General features: G+C 44.9%; 1 protein-coding gene across 8 annotated transcripts in view; it reads left to right on the forward strand.

Moving 5' to 3' along the window:
• The window catches only part of sipa1l2a (signal-induced proliferation-associated 1like 2, genome duplicate a), an 82,561-nt gene that overhangs the window by 30,549 nt on the left and 34,539 nt on the right, over nt 1–17,473 (forward strand). For all 8 annotated transcript variants that reach the window (XR_015037777.1, XR_015037778.1, XM_085800668.1 and 5 more), the window contains exons 2-8: nt 70–1,889; nt 5,372–5,505; nt 6,791–6,979; nt 11,319–11,493; nt 12,390–12,493; nt 13,617–13,774; nt 14,451–15,027. Coding sequence is in view for 6 of the 8 variants with exons in the window: in XM_085800668.1 (XP_085656794.1) it covers nt 341–1,889; nt 5,372–5,505; nt 6,791–6,979; nt 11,319–11,493; nt 12,390–12,493; nt 13,617–13,774; nt 14,451–15,027 (2,886 nt within the window). In the remaining 2 variants the exon portion in view is untranslated. The remainder of the gene's footprint in view (nt 1–69; nt 1,890–5,371; nt 5,506–6,790; nt 6,980–11,318; nt 11,494–12,389; nt 12,494–13,616; nt 13,775–14,450; nt 15,028–17,473) is intronic.

The raw sequence follows: 17,473 nt of genomic DNA on the forward strand, positions 1-17,473 counted from the left end.
CTCACAGTGTTGCAAAGCCGCTCGCTATGTGTTAACATTTTCTTCTGTGTTTTTGTTCTTGTGCCGCAGATCCAACTCTTCCAGCTGTCGTTCTGCTTTGGCGGCACGCTGTGAGAACAGAGCCGACTCCGCTGTGCCTCAGCGCTCCCTCAGACACTTGTCCTTGACATCCAAATGCTGGTCGTCGAACGTGGTGCCAGCCGCCTCCTGTGAGTTATGACGACGGCTGCTTCATTGACTCAGGAAAGAGGCTCCTCCTCCACTCACCAGTGAGCAAATCACATGATGTAATGAAGAAGGGCCCTGAAAGTCCGCTCTTCAAGGAGTCCGCCAGCAGGATATGAGTATTTTGAGCCCTGTGACGGATAACAAATCAAACCTTGTGGGAATTGTGGGAGGCCCAGAAGAATACTCCAGAGCCATGCAGTCAGAGGAGCTCTTCAGCAGGAAACTCAAAGCCCTGAATGGTAGCATGGGACCACCACCCTCCAACATGCCAGGGAAACCTGATGGTTCAGGCAAAACAAATGGTACCCCAGCCATGCCAAAAATGGGCGTGAGAGCCAGGGTGACAGAATGGCCGCCGAGGAAAGATGGATGGGACGGACGGCCTTCACCGAACTATCAGAGCGTGATCCCGGTGTTCCAGAACGGCCAGCAGGAACATACTGTGGAGATACTGGAGCAAGGTGAAGCAGTTTGTCTGGAAGTAGACTATACAGACAAATACACACTGAGCGACCTCCTCAGCCACTCCCCGCTGAAGGGTCTCCACCCAATCCGTCAGCGTAGCAACAGCGATGTCACCATAAGTGACATTGACTCTGAGGACATCATGGACCAGAACGCCGTCAATCCAAACACCGGGGCCTCGTTGCACCGCGAGTATGGCAGCACGTCCTCCATCGACCGCCAGGGCCTGAGCGGGGACGGCTTCTTCACCATGCTTCGGGGCTACCGAGTAGACACCCTGGACCACCGTAGCATACCGCCTCTGGGTTTCCCCGAGTTGTTGCGCTGTGACGCCTCCCTCTCCCCCAGCTTGCAGACAGCAGCACAGATTGCCCGGGGTGAGATAGTTCACATTCCAGGCTATGACTATATTGACAACTCTCTCATCTACAGCCGGGAGCGAGAGAAGTCCTTCATGAGGCGTCTCAAATCAGAATCATGCGAGACGTCTCTGTTCAGGAAACTGCGGACCATAAAGAGTGAGAGTGACGCCTTGCGGCTCTCTTTAGAGGACGACAGGCGGCCGCTCAGCTTCCAAAAGTGCTTTGCCCACTACGACGTCCAGAGCGTTCTTTTTAATATCAGCGAGGCGGTCGCAAGCCGAGCTAACCTGAGCCAGAGGAAGAACACAACCACCGGGGCTTCAGCGGCCTCAGCTGGAATCGGCGCCGGAGCTGTCGGAGGTGTCGGAGGTGTCGGAGGTGTCGGAGGTCTTGGAGGTGGACCCGGACCTGGACCTGGACCTGTACCAGGGGCAGATGGTGGAGCAGCAGGATGTAGCAGTGGAAATGCCCCGATGTTTGAGTCTCCACTAGGCAGCAGGGAGGATTTGAACCCCAAGGAGAACCTGGACGTTGACGAAGGGGACGGGAAGAGTAACAACCTTGTGCTCGGCTGCCCGCACTTTCGCAATGAGATCGGCGGGGAAGGCGAGAGGAAGATCTCCCTCTCCAGAGCCAACAGTGCCAACTACACCGGCATTTCAGAGAGCTGCTCTTTTGAATCATCTTTAAGTTCCCACTGCACCAACGCGGGAGTCTCTGTGCTGGAGGTGCCTCGAGAAAACCAGCCGATCCACAGGGAGAAGGTCAAACGCTACATCATCGAGCACATTGATCTCGGAGCGTACTACTACCACAAATACTTCTACGGAAGAGGTAAGAAATGCTGCCGAGAATTTTGGCTTATTTGTGTTGATAGGTCACACAGTGATGATGACGCAGGAGGATTTGGATGTTTGGCTGTTCAGGATTTATTGAACTTTCCATTCCAAATCCATTTCCCTGAAACCAGGCTATGGTCAATGCTGTGTTAGAGCTCCCAGTTCCCAAATGTAACAGCCTCCACTCAGAGGGTCAGATATCTTGACGGCCCAGTTATTTTTGTAGGACCAGATGAAATAAGTTCCAGAACAATAGCAGGCCTGTGTCGGGTGCGAGGGTGTGTGTTACACTTCCTCTGGAGAGGAGCGGTCATGTCCTCCCTGTGATATTGCTCTGAACCCATGCGGAGAAGCTGTGATTAGTCATGTGAGAAGAGAGAGGTGAGTGAGAGGGTGTGTTGCAGCTGTTCCTCCCCGTGGGGGCCGCAGGGGTGTGAGCACCCCTCAAATGAAACTTTGGGGTCAGCAAAACTACGCCAAGGTCTCTGCTCCCCTCACTGAAAGCTCTGTGTGACTGACGCTGGAAATACCGAGCCGACACCGACCCATCACCGCATTATACATATCTGTTATTCCTACTGTCTGTGCGTCTGTGTTTGCTGCTCTCAGCAGATCGAATTACCCGTTTTTAAGCCCCCAAGAAAACAGCTGCTTCACCTTTCACACTCACAGTTGCCCCAAGTTCCTCAAATTGATACTCCATATTAAAACATTCCTCCTTGCGACAGTTTGAAACCTCACTCGAGGGTGGGGGGGGGGGCTCCACTCCACGTCTCGAAGTCAAGGTTAATGAGACCATTAAGGATCTGCTCCACTTACAGTGGGTTTGAATGTACCATTGAGGTCACTATGATAATCATTTACCGTGAAATGTTGCGTCATTCAAGAACTCATCCCAAATCGGGTGTAGTTAACCTCTTTCCATAGCAACGCAGGTCATTGTGTAATTGAAATGCATGTTGTTGCTGTCGGTTTAGATTTGATGTTTCAGTTTTCATGGCGGATGCCTTTTTCACAGCGCGTGGATCAAGCCCTTGCCCTTTTTTCTGGAGGTGTTTTATCGGAGAGACATGTCTGTCATCACCTCTACTTCATTGCAAACACGCGCACACGATAACAGACACATACCCACACACACACGCTCGCACAAAAATGACCACGTGTCACCACTTTAGGGCAAGCTTTTATCAACCTGGGCTGAACATTGATCCCATTGATTGCTTGAAGCCCTCCTTCTCCCCCCAGGCAGCCCTAATGGACACAATGTTTCATCCACACCCACAGGCCAAGACTTGTTACATGTAGGTCATGGTCACATACTATATGCAGCCAGACAGAGATACAGTGGTTAATCTAAAGCCTGCATGGAAATATCCAGCTGGAATGAAGTTATGGAGCTGAAATAAAAAAAAGTTTTGGAGCATCAAGTATAAACAGTAAGGACATATTAGTCAGTGTAGGACTTTTTAAAGATTTTTGAAGGCAACCCTGCAAAGTGGAGTGACAGGAAGAAGATGATGAGGCATCATTTGACATGACAATCAAAGTCATCCATTTTGAAACCTTTGGCAAACTGTCAACAACAAGTGACGAGCACCAGTGACATGTTCAAGAAATGTGTTGACAAAAAGCTTTCCTCCACACTCGACACTGTCTCCGTCTCCACACCCCGACAGTGTTGGGATGCCTTGTGGCGTCATATGCGTAGCCAGCCTTCCTACCACCATTTGACCTTATGCCTCACAGAGCATTTCCCCCTCAGTCCAATGTCCCTGACAAGCCCGAGCCGTGCATTCCTCAAACGGTGAACCCTGCTTTGCCTCCATCCATTCCATACAGTTCATTTATTATTCATGCTGCTATGCTTTCTGCCCCAACGTTGATCCCGCACTGACGTGAACCAGCGTGTTTACGTTGCAGGCTCCACTCAGCGTGGATGCATTGTCTGAATGTCTTCAGAAGTCTCTTTGCGATTGTCAGTGCTTTGAGTCCCTGCTGAGCTTTTTCTTTTGTTGTCTGCAGAATCCAGGTCTTTCTCCTTGGCTTTAGCCAGGATTAGGGAATGTTTGCTCAAAGCAAAGCCCTGCTCCTGTCACACACACACACACACACACACACACACACACACAGAGATTGCTTTTAGGCAGATTCAATGAGTTTTCAATTGATTAACTTTTTAATGCCAACACAGGATTTAATGCTGGTTCTCATAAAGTGACGAGAATATAAGTCACACCTTGTGTTCATTAATTTTTCTTTTATCATACCCCATAATAAATATCTACTGGAAAGACCAAACAACATATCGGCAAACGTAACAGAAATTAGGCCAAGGTGTTCAACCCCTCAGGAGAATTATTATAATCAGTACATTTCGTGCTAAGCCGTCCATGAGATTATTATGAATTTACTGCGCATATTAGCATCTTGACCTGAAGCTGACAAAAAGGGGAAATGTCATCCGGTGTCTCCAAATGAGAAAGTATTCATCCTGCAGGGGGCTTAAAGGTCGCAAGGAAATTTAATGAGAATCTACCCATTTGAGTTTTTTGTGTACACTGGAGAGGTGAAGTGGTTACCAAAAATATTAGACTACATCCAAGCGCCACAGATATGCTCAGAAGATTTCCCAAAAATCTGTGTCAGTGTTTAGGATAAGTTGTGATATATGTGTTGAACAGAGGTAATAACTGTTCATTATTATTATTCTGGGATAATAGATATTGTTCCCAAAATCACTGTCTAGCCAGAAACGAATAACTGCTCACCAATTATGCCTGTAAACATTGAACCACTCTTTCTAAATTATCCTTTAAAAGAATGAATCATCTTTGTCTGTCTGTCTGTCTGTCTGTCTGTCTGTCTGTCTGTCTGTCTTTAGTGGTAGTAGTCAGGTGGATGAGTTGAAAATGAAAAGAGAAGTTAGACAAGATCCATGTTTGTATTCATATGTTTAATACTGATATATATTCCAAACAAAAACATGTCTATATCTAAATTATGACTTTATTCAACATGTGTCCATATTGTGAGAAGCAGGATGGTGATGGTGTGTGTGTGTATCTGGGGCAGTGATGGGTCAGAGTAGGCCAAACTTTCCAGGGCTGTATTTTTATTCATATATTTATTTTTTAAATCCCAGTGCTGTCACGACAAGCCAGTTTCTAATCCAAAGTGAATCAATTTGAAATCTCCACGGGAACTCTCATGCTCTCCTTAATCAGTATCACAGCTCAGCCAAACTCAATCCACAAAGCATGTTTACACACAATAGGTCGAACAATGAACCAAAAAAAGAGAGTTATATTGTGATGACGTGACTGTGATATGAGTTATAATTTCAGTTGGAACGGAATAAGAGGAATCTCTGCAGAAGATAAATTTAAGCTAAATAGAATTAATTCATGTGATTTAAAAAATAAATTGTGTGACTTTATGTCTAGAGTTTAATCTGGATCTTTCTCCTTCCACCTCCAGAGCACCAGAACTATTTTGGGGTGGATGACAATCTGGGACCTGTGGCAGTCAGCATCCGCAGGGAGAGGCTGGATGAGGGAAAGGAGAAAGATGGAATGCAGTACAACTATCGGGTCACCTTCAGAACCAGCCAGGTAACTATAAAACACAGATATTCACCTGTTCTCCCCTGCTCTGTCTTGAATGAGTGTATAACTGTTGTGGCTGCATGGGAGGAGAAACCCGTGTGATTTTTATCATTTCATCGGAGGACTGTTTACTAGTTAGCGCATGCTTTTAAAAGATATTTGTCATATTTCTCCAGTATTGCGTTCAGCAGTCAGGGCTCAGTCAAGCAGTTAAAGAACAGGGATGCTTCAGTACACCCCGAAAACAAGGGAAGGCTTCTCACAGCTCTCCGTTCCCAAATCCGGCCCTTGCTCCCTAATGTGTCCAGTGAGTCTGTGCCAGTTGTAACTCAGCTGGCCACTCATGCAAACACCGATGCAGTCTATCGGAGTCAGTTTGACTGACCTTGCTCATTCTCGCACACACACACGCGCACGCACACACGACGTGATTAATCCACAACCTGAGATCCGCTGTCTCGCAGTCCCTGGTGGTACAGAAAGCTCTCCTTGATTGATGCTGGGTGGTCTCATCCACTGAATAATTCAGGTGCAACAGATGCGTCAGGCAGAGAAATGTCACTGATATCTAGTGCCATTCTTGGTTTTAAAGCACCACTCCCGCGATGAAACAATGTATCTGGGTCATGGTAGCCCTGCAAGTAGCACGCAGACAATGTTTTAACTCCCCAACCACTGGAGCATCTATTTGCATGTGCTCCCATCATTTAGCCTCAGCGCTCTCTGCCTCCCTCTCGCTCTCCCTTGCTCTCTGAGTCTGTTAAGTAATCTGCTTTTTAGAAAGCCTCTCTGTCAGACTAGCCATTGACTGCTGACATCCGTGTCCACAGGCAGTACGGGTGGAAAATGGATTTATGGATGAAAATGTGTCCACGATGTTCCAAACAACAACTCAGGGTTACAGAGTGGATGTTTTGAAGCTGTTTGGGTCAACACTTACTGGCACTTTAATGGGCTTAACAGTAAAACACCACTTAACATCTTGTGCTCAGTTAGCCTATCTTAATTATTTAGAATGAGAGTTCCTAATGCCTTCCAGAGGAGCCGTAATGAAGCCATTGCCCTAAATAATAAGTCATAATATAAAAGGATATCATGACTGGCTCTCACAGCAGCCACCATGTCAGCATGGTTCTCATTTGGATGATAAAATGAAGCCAATCTGGTCCTCAGAAGTATTCGAGAGCAAACCCAGATTTAACTCATTATACAGGGGTACGCTACGGCCGCGCACAAAACAGACAGTTGACTTAATTAACTGGATGATTAATTAGCTTTTTTTCCCTGTCAGCTGACCACACTCCGTGGAGCCATCCTGGAGGATGCCATCCCGTCCACAGCGAGACATGGTACGGCCCGTGGCCTGCCTCTGAAGGAGGTGCTGGAGTACGTCATCCCTGAACTCAATATCCAGTGTCTAAGGCTGGCCCTCAACTCTCCCAAGGTCCCGGAGCAGCTGCTGAAGCTGGATGAGCAGGGGGTGAGTGCCTGGAGAGTTCCTCATGTCTTCCAGATTGTGTTACCTTGTAACAGAGACCGACTAACCACTTCCCCACATTTCCAATTTTTTAGTGTTATCTAAGCTAACCTATCCTGCCTGTGGAGGTAGAGTGATGGTGATATCAGTCTTTACTTCCAGCACTTGGCAAATAAACCAAGAGTTCATTCCTTCAAGGAAAAGAGATGTGTTACATATTCTGTCTTTCCCCTCACATCTTTACCAGGTGATTGATTTTGAAGCCATCGCTGCCATAGCCTACATCAGTATTGCGAATAAAGTTTGATTGATCGTATGAATATTACAATATAGATTTTATACTTAAGGTATATCTGTCTGTGTCTCTGACATCTGCAGCTATAGAAGGAACCCGGGGAGAGATTTCACTTCAGACAGCGTGAACCTTTGTTCACCTATGTGGGCTGCTTATTATAGATGAACACAGGCTCCCAGGTTGAGGGATAAGACAGCCAATATCACACTTAAAACGGAATCAATATGAATCCCACACTGTAGTCAGTATCGACTACTTTGACACACTTTTTCTCGGCTAATGGGACACTCAGGCACAAGCTTACTCACTTTTGACAACTTACTTCATCTGATAGCGGGTGATTTGGTATTCTGCCCGGATGGTGGAGGATGTCATCTTGCATTATCTCTATTTGAATAAAATGGCTATTAGTGATATGGGCTCTCTATATTCACAGGTGTCAGAGATGGATTCTTTGTGTGATCTTGAGACCTTTATTTTCTCATCTAATGAAACTGCAAGATGGAAAGGAGTGTGGGGGATTAGTTGGTGCCGTACTGCTTGTCTTACTATCAGAGAATTGGCTGCTTATTACTGTAATTACTTTCATCAGCATGAGCCCATCCTTCCAACTGACAGGGGAAAGGCTCTTATAATAGAAAGTGTCAGCCACAGCCCTCTCCTGTGTGAGGACTTTGTTACGCACATAAACAAGAGCAGCGTAATGTCCTCGCTGAAGCAAATTGAACACACTTAAGACGATGACAGACATTGTGTACGGAGTTATTGCAAAGTTTCAAAGTAAGTGCTCTAGGAAGTTTTTTCCTGTCAGATCTCAAGGAGCTGATAGCAGAGTTTATTCACCTGCCATACGACTCCCCATGCCATTGCTATGAGAGAGTGTCTGCAGATACAGACTGAAAGTGACACATAGGAGGGGGGAAAAGGAATAAAGTAATGTAAGAAACTACTTTCAGAGGAGGAGAGCCCAGGCTAAGTGGGGCTTAAAGCTCTTCCAACTGGCACTTCTCCTCACAGACCTCAAACCAAACGCCCAGTGGAGGCCAGTATTATATTTGGACATCAGTATTTTTATACACCCCCTGTTTTAATCATTAATGTTATTCTTGCTGTGCAAATGTTTAAGATGTCAAGCACCTCTAATCTACACTTTAACCATGCTGGACCTCCACCGCCCCTGTAATGTGTTTATCTGAGGAAGCTAATGTCGGACAGGAAGAACCACAGCTGAGTGGTCCACCAGGACCGTTTTGTTTGTTTGAGTGCATCATTTTCCTCTACTTCACTAGAAAGACGTGTGTGTGTGGATGTGGGTGTGGGTGTGGGTGTGTGTGTGAGTGATGGAGACAGGGCGTATTTTCTGTGTGAACAGAAACCGTGTCTGGTGAGTGAGAATATCCTGGAGCGGGACTGACTTCACAATATTCTCATGATCAGTTTGGCAGAAAGAGTATCCCTGAAAGCAGTGCGGTGGACTCTGCTGCAACGGCCCGGCATGTAAGAGGAGAACAGAGCATATGTGAATGTATTTTAGATCACATTGTAGATCATAGCGAACTGACTGTGAGCAGATGTGCTGGAAAATGCATTAAGCAGTTAATCAGATTTTGAGAGGAGATCTTAGGTGATAGAAATCACAAACAATATTTTCCTGAGAAGCCTATTGATATCGGATGTGTATCTGTTGTTCCCATCTAAAGACTAAAATCTGGAAAATGACTAAATTCTTGTTTAATTGAAAACGAGATTAAAAAAACATCATTATTTTGATGTATGATTATTGATAATAAAAGAAGGGAAACAAGATAAAGGCCAATCTGATGGTGCCTGATGGCCTCCACAGAATATAACTGCAAATTTAACTTTAGAAGAGCCTGAAAAAAACAATAGATGTAATTATAATTTGTACTTCCAAGCACAGCTTTTCAAGCTCTACAGTGGTCTTTCTGTGATCTGCAGATGAAGCCTGTGCCGAACAATGAATTGCTCCTTAAGTGAGATTTGTTCCTCATGTTGAAGAGAGTAATGTACCACCTACAGAGGCTGTTATTACAGTGCGGAAATCACCTCTGCCTTATGTTAATCAGTCCACCATCATGATATATTGAAACTTGAGAATTAGCACAGTCAAATTATACAGTATGGGTAGAATTTTTTTTACCTCTCAATTTATTTCCCACTTCACATTCCTCTTTTTAGACCTGGAGTTTTAAACACATCTGTTCCCCCAAAACGGCAATAGATTTTTGTGTAATGGCGCGTGAGGATCGTAGCCAGGTTTTCTGCGCTATATTTTGAATTTCTGCTGCATCGGGACACTGCAGATGTCATGGTGATGTTGTGTGTTGTGTTAGGACACAGCTGTATCCCTCAGGTGTGTCTCAGCAGTCTCCAGGGGGAACATTGTCCTCATTTCTCCCTCCCTTCATTAAGAATCTCCATCTTTGCATTTACCATAGGGTTTTTTTTGTTAAGTAGAGAAAAAGAGGAGCAGCCGTTTTCAACACCCTGCAGCGCTGGACAGATAGAGAGAATGGGTAACGCTGCAGAATAAGATAAATAAAGAGCGACAAAATTACTCCTTTCCAGGGTCTTATGCTCATATTTTTAGCAAGTTCAATATTTTAGCTAATCACAGATCCGTTAAATGGGATACAGTTTTTTTTTTTTTGTGGGTGCTCTAACTTAGCAGGAGCTGATGCCACCAAAAAAGACATCAAAGGCAGTAGCACAAGCTCCACCTCAGGTGCATTACTCATCTGTATATGTGTTACGTGCTCCAATGTGCTTGCACTTTTCAGGCGGTGACAAATCCACACCAAAGGGCAATGTGATTGTCCTTGCCGTCGGCCAGTCTGTTAAGAGGAGCAAGAGGTTAAATGAGCTCATATAATGCAGGATAAAAAATATGGAAGACCACATCATTGCACATCATGCCATTTCCACTGGGCCTGATGGTATAATAGCTTTCCTTCACCGCAGGAGCTTTAGTAGAGAGCAAGGCTGCCTGATAGAGGAAGTCACCATGACAACGGTGTCAGGAGCGCACCGGGAACTGATAACCTGTAACGGTGGAAAAAGACAATTCCAATTTGTTTCAGTATATAGATCGTTCTTTGACTTTCACAGCCAGAGAAACCCTCTCTGTCCTGTTGTATTGACACCGTGACCCCGGGTCCAGATCAAGGTGCTGTCCACAGCCGTCAACATTAAGCAACAGGTGGCAAATGCAGGAGGCTGTTTTTTTCTTTCTTTACTCCTTTAACTTTCTTTCATGGCCAGCATCTGGGAGCTGTAAGCCATAAATGCCATAAATAAAAGATTCATGTTGGTGGAGAGAGCTCGCACTCTCACCGCGCAAGAGGAATCACTCTGGATGTTTTATTTCTTTCTGTCTCTTCGTGAGACAAGTTCATATCAGACCTGTCGTTCCTGGATGATATTAATGCGTGCAGTGAAAAGCTGAGAAATTTGGCTGGCTCACGTTCGTCTATGAATATTCCTCTTTGTGGATAAGACACTTTTATTTATTTAGACGCTCTTTGTTGACTGAAGCAGGAGTAATATTTCAGCTGCAGGATCGGGGAGATCAGTGTTCAGCGCCTTGCGACAGTATTTGGCTGCAATAGTGAGGACTTTGCAAAACAAAAGTTTTGCTTAAGGTGGTCTTTTTAAAAAAAAAAAAAAGAATGCTGTTGCTGGCACTTTATAAAGTTTTCTGCCATAAACCAAAGCTTTCCTGCTCTGTGCCTGTAATTCACTCCCTTGTTGTGCTTCAGCTGCTCTTAAGTAGCAGCTATTAGCTCGGCCTGATTTATTCTCTGCTCTGAGCTCCTCAGAGTTCACAGCCTTCCTTCACAAAAGGGAATTTCAGCTCTCTCCTAGGAGGGTTATGAACTCCTTCACATTAGCTGTGAGATGATGGAAAGTGGGCACTCGCATGCTCTGAGTGCTTAATGTACAGTATACATGAGTGTGGCGGGTGATGTGTATCAGCAACAGGAAATGATACTTACTCACTGAGTGTCTGTATGTTTCTCCTTCCAGCTAAGCTTCCAGCACAAGGTGGGAGTGCTCTACTGCAAGGCGGGCCAGAGCACAGAGGAGGAGATGTACAACAACGAGAGTGCGGGACCGGCACTCGAGGAGTTCTTGGATCTGCTCGGTCAGAGGGTGCGCCTCAAAGGCTTCACCAAGTACAGAGCTCAGCTGGATAACAAGAGTAAGAAAAAAACACAAATCACACACACCAAACGAAACATCCCCAAAGTGCAAGAACACACATTTCTACTCTACATTCTAAGCCTATGTAAATTGTAATCTTGACTTCCGTACGATTACATCATCAGCTTATCTAATGCAATGGGCTTTTGTAGGCGAGACACTACAGGCAAAAACACTGTTTTTTCATGCACTGATCAATTTTGAGATTTTGGGCTATTTTTCTACCTTAATATTGGTAGATTTCTCCTAAATTCGCCAAAAGTTAACATGCTACTGTGACAGACTGTGCTGTACCTGTTATCTGACCCATGTCATGTCAGGTTTCATTGTAAAGCTCTCTCTCCTGAACAATGATGTAATCTCTTCCGTATCCGCAACCAATCATAAAAGTGTGATTTACATTAACAATCTATGGAATTTTACAGTACAAGTCTTTAAAGGCCGTTTTCTCAAAATTAGTTTTTCCTCAGACTCTGAACCCGAAATCTCAACTTCAGAAGCACTTACAGACACCAAACCTTCCACCTTTATTCCTAAAAACATGGCGATATTGGATTTTTTTTGGGCTGGTGACAGTATTTTCTCATTTACAAAGTGATAAAAAGAAATATCCAAAATCCCCTGTGTAAAAACTTTTGACTCTAATCTGTCAACAAAATAAAACAAGAATTGAAAGTGAAAAGTGGCTTTATCCATTCTTCAGATTTCGGTTCTGGAAATGTATGCAAAATAGTGCATATTTCATCAGATATTGCCTCATTTACATATTTAAACATAAAATTTGTCAAATGGTCATCATGGTGATATCTGTTATTTTAAAATGTTTACCCTATTCACCTGTAGTCTCTCGCCTTAAGACAACATGAGACTTGACTGTTCTTCTCTGTGTTACAGCCGACTCGACAGGCACACACTCTCTATACACCACCTACAAGGACTACGAGCTGATGTTTCACGTGTCCACCATGCTCCCCTACACGCCCAACAACAGACAGCAGGTCGGTAAACCCCACACTTCACGCTCTATCCCTTCCTGCGGACCGCCGTGTTTGCTTTTCTGTATGATGAGCCGGTATCTGATGGTGGTAATAAGTCCCTGAGCAGCTTCCTTTTAGGATATCTTCAATCCTGGCCCCTGTCAATCTTCCCCAGAGGCTCATTTTGCCACGGTAATGACCTATCAGTTGAAAGCACGAGCATTGCCATGGTAACGGTACCCCATAGAAGGATTTTAATCAATGCATCCCCAGGGGCCGGACCTGATGTGGTATTAGATGGGCCTCTGTGTCTGTCAGCACTAACAAGTGGAATTAAGTGGATGTAGTGGTGGGCCGGCGAGCGATGGCCCAATAAAGCCACGATTACTGCGAGGTTCATCTCAGTCTCTGCACTGCTTGTATGGAATTACTTTTTGAGTCCATAATAAAGGCTGTGGGTAGAACCCTGTGGTGATACGAGCAGCGAATAGACTGAAGGAGAAGAAGAGTGGATGTGTGCAATCAGGCAGTTTCTACAGCGAGACACTGAACGGCAGGATTTAGAGGTTTTCTTTCTCTCGTCCCTTCTCCCCCTCCAATTGTATTTCATGAAGTGGGATAGTTTAATTTCTTGGTTTAATTCCCTGCTGATAATCTTGCAGCAGGCCAAAGCAGAGCTCGCCCCCACTCATCCCTTCATCCTTCCCAATTCCCCTCTGTACCCTTTAATCCTGCTTGTTTCGGGATCTCTCTGACCCTCGCTGGCAATGGTATAGCGGCCGGAGAGTGAGGTTAACTATCTGCACAATACACCAATGAAAACAGGGACAAAAGGGTTTTGCTCTCTGCTTGTGGTGCCAGTACAGATGCCTTAGATATTACATTAGAGCAGCTGTGACTGCTGAGACTGTTTTCAAACCGGGGAGAATGAGGCTGCTCAAGTGGCGTCATTCTGCAGATCCTATTTGAAGGGTAGTGTCTCAGTTAAAAGCCTCACAGACCTTTGTTCTGTCTTCTGCCTGTCTCTGTGATTCATATTTGAAATGATAAGCCTGACTTACTTGAACCATGTAATTACCTGCAACCTTTCGAAATGTCCGTGTCCTTGTGTCTGAACATTTGTTTCTCCTTCCTTTTTTTGTAGTTATTAAGGAAGAGGCACATTGGCAACGATATCGTCACCATAGTATTTCAGGAGCCCGGAGCCCTTCCTTTCACTCCAAAACACATCCGCTCTCATTTCCAACATGTGTTTGTCATCGTCAAAGTCCACAACCCCTGCACTGATAACGTCTGCTACAGGTAAGTAGAACAAGCATGCACCACGCCTGCAAGGCTTTCTCCAAGCTATTTTACTCTAGCTGATTAAAAAACCAACAGGAGAGGAGGAGAGGGTAAAAATACAGCATCCGAATTTGGTGGAGCTGAGTCAGATCTCCACGTATTGGCAGGCGTCATCGTGGTATAAGAAGCTCACTAATATCCTCAGGATAATTTAGTGGAATGTGTCTCTTTTGATGTGTCTCTTTGCACAAATGGCTTGATGCAAAACGGCTCTGCACGAACTTTTAAAAAGCGCTTAATTTGAAAGAATAATAATAATAGCCTGCTGAGTGCTTTCTGTGGTTTCTGTCATGACTTAATAGTAATGTGCGGGAGTCACAAGGCGCTTTTGATCTGTTCAGTGATGATACAGTTATTAACTTCAGAGGCACCTTGAAATTATGACTTATGACTCTGTCCTCGAGTGTTTCTGAAGTCAAGACAACTCTCGTTAATAACATAGCATTTGCTTAACAGAGCAAGATTAGTCTGAAGCCCTCTCAGTCTTTCCACCTGAAATAATTTCCCTGAAAGCCATATAATTTCATCACTTCAAATGGCTGCTCATTATACACACAGTTAATACTCATTCACTTCTTTTAATGTGTCTTTACTGTCACCAATAGATTTGATTTATTGATTCTCATTTTTCCAGCGTGGCCGTGTCCAGATCTAAAGATGTGCCTCCCTTCGGGCCCCCTATTCCCAAGTCTGTAACTTTCCCAAAGTCAGCGGTTTTCAGGGACTTCCTGCTCGCCAAGGTCATCAACGGAGAAAATGCTGCGCACAAGTCAGAGAAGTTCAGAGCCATGGCGACTCGTACGCGGCAGGAGTACCTGAAGGACCTGGCAGAGAACTTTGTAAGCACTGCTACTATCGACTCGGCCGTCAAGTTCAGCTTCATCACCCTCGGAGCCAAGAAGAAGGAGAAGGTGAAGCCCAGGAAGGACGCGCATCTGCTCAGCGTGGGAGCCATCACCTGGAGCGTCCGAGCCCGGGACTTCGGCCAGTCGATGGACGTGGACTGCTTGCTCGGCATATCCAACGAGTTCATCGTCCTCATTGAGGAGGAATCGAAAAATGTGGTCTTCAACTGCTCGTGTCGCGACGTCATTGGGTGGACCTCAGGGATTATGAGCATTAAGATCTTCTACGAGCGCGGGGAGTGTGTCATGCTCTGGGCCCACGACAACTGTGGAGAAGACATCCGGGAGATGGTGCAAAGACTAGAGGTAAGACCCTTAAAGACTCGGCTGTAATAATCTTGTTCATCTTTGAGGTCTCGCTGTCTGCAGGATTACAGGCTGATCTGAGCATTTGTAGCAGACTTCATGCTCATGTCTTTAGCACCAGTGACAAATCAAACCATACAAAGAGATTTCAGAGAACAAAAGACAGATAATCAGTTTTAAAACATTGCTTTCCTCTCTCTGAGGGAGTGATTCCCTCTCTGTTTGCACTGTGTGTGGTTAATTGAGGGTTTCGTCTTAGTTTGACATCCAGTTTATTTTTGATGTAATGAGCGTATTACAGTACAAAGAATTGAGTCGTCAAACCAGTGGTGTGTCAAAAACTGTTTTAATGAATTGGCGAAAGGTGCACACAGGTTTGGCACTGATACACAAACACTGCACAGTCAATACTACAAAAACACACACTGATGGCATCACTATTAGCCAACTACTGATGAGACCTTTTGCCTTTTTTTTAGCACCACAGTAGCTTTTTTTGCACCGGGACAGTAGAACAGACGGACAGGCTCTCAGTTTAAAACCACTGAGACTTTACCCCATCTACTCTACCTGAAACATTTAGCCTGAGTACAGGTGTGAAAGTGCACAGGGTGCACTGAGGATGCATTTGGGATCTGAACAATCAGGCCACATTTGGAGGTGGACATGGCCACTTTTTTTTTTTTTTGTAGTGTGAATGCAAATGTGTCCTAGGCCACAAAGGAGAGCCCACTAACATCTATTCTACGCTCTACCCCGCTACACTGGCCAAAAACAACAATACTATGCGTTTATTTGCATAGTGAGTGCAAGTAAGAACTGATATGATCACACGTGGAGACGCTTGTGTACCGTGGACCACGTGAAATGCATATTAATGCTGCGTCTACTCTGAACAGGGTCTAAAATGGGCAACAGCCTGTCCAACGTTGTGTTTTGCTGTTGCTATCCTAGTAGCAATGTATAATAAGTCAGAGAAAGCCCACCTCGACTTTGTAAAGGAGTTCACCAGTGTCTCACATAAAAAGCGGCGTAAAGTAACTTCCATGACACATAGAATAATAGTCTGTCATCAGAACTGCACAGTCAATCTATTATTATTTAGTTTGACACAGTGGCTGCATGGCGTGTGAGGGAAAATGGCTGCCTTTGCTTTAAATGGTGCAGTGAAGCCTTTTACTTTAGGGTAGCTGCGGTCTCTCTGTGGTGAAACAATACATTCTATAAATATTGCTCTTGCCATCACAGCTTCGCTACTTACCACAAACCTTGTTATTTTATTTTCAACATTATGTCAGCAGAACCGTTGCTTTCTTAACCTATGTACGTCCTGTCAAGTCTCGTGCGCCTCAGTTTTTATCTTCCTTCCTCGTCTTTCTTTTTACTGTATTTTTCCACAACAGTAAGAGTGTGGCTTTCGGAAATAACCCAAAATGCGCTTGTGTTCCTGACTCCTTCCCCCTGTCCATCTGGTTCCCTGTCAGTTGTAAAGATACATGAGTGTAATTTGAATGCGAATCTGTAAAGTGAAATTAAAAATCGAGACCTGAGAGGATTATAGACCTCCTGCTGTTAGCCTTGTTTGGGCTGAGGAAAGGTGACTCAGCAGAGATGTACTGTATGGTCGAGCGTTAAGGTCATGCAGTTACAGATGTCGCCCTGCCTGCTCTTCATCAACATAAACCATTATGAAACATCACAACATTGTCAACATTTGACAAAGGCCAGAGCCGTTCCCTGTGGTGGGGAATTTCATTTAATGGAATGACAGATTAGTGATGATGGGATTTTGGCCCATTCTTGTATTGTGTGGATGCAAGTACAGGAGGAGGCAGCTTAAACAGGGCAACAACCCAGTTTCTAAAGGGGGAGGAGAGGAAACGCAGACACTTTTTTGGGGTCTGACCAACTAAGAATAGAGGACACTTGGCCTCAAACTACTTCACTTAGTCAGAGCTGGCCACACACACCCCAGGCCCTCTCATCCCTGTGCTGTAGGTCTGCCTCTGCCATCTGCACCACTGTCACATTGTATGATTTTGGGGTCAGGTGGTTTTTAGGTATCATTACAAAAAAACAGGTCAAAACACCTTGTTCCTCTGTCCGCATGCTGACATCAGAGGCTTCGTTCCCACTCCTCATGCTTGTTTTTACCTCCTCTTCATTTGTTTACTAAACTTCTAATCAGGCAACCCTTTGTTTCCTTGGAATAATATTGAGGTTGAATCCTAAAATCCAAACCTGAGCTGTGCATGACCTTATTTCTGTCTGCCTGCCTGCACACTCTCATCCACTTATCCGCCATAGTCCCTCTTTGGCAGCATCATCAACAGTTTTGAAATTTCCAGCAAACCCTAGCCAGCAAATTATTGTTGCAGCCAATGACATGGGAGTAACACTCAATTTCCTGCTAAAAACCTGAACAGGAATTTCATTCTTCTGAGGA

Source organism: Trachurus japonicus, chromosome 15 (genome assembly GCF_045865225.1).
Source record: "Trachurus japonicus isolate A0001 chromosome 15, Traja_1.0".
NCBI lineage: Eukaryota > Metazoa > Chordata > Actinopteri > Carangiformes > Carangidae > Trachurus > Trachurus japonicus.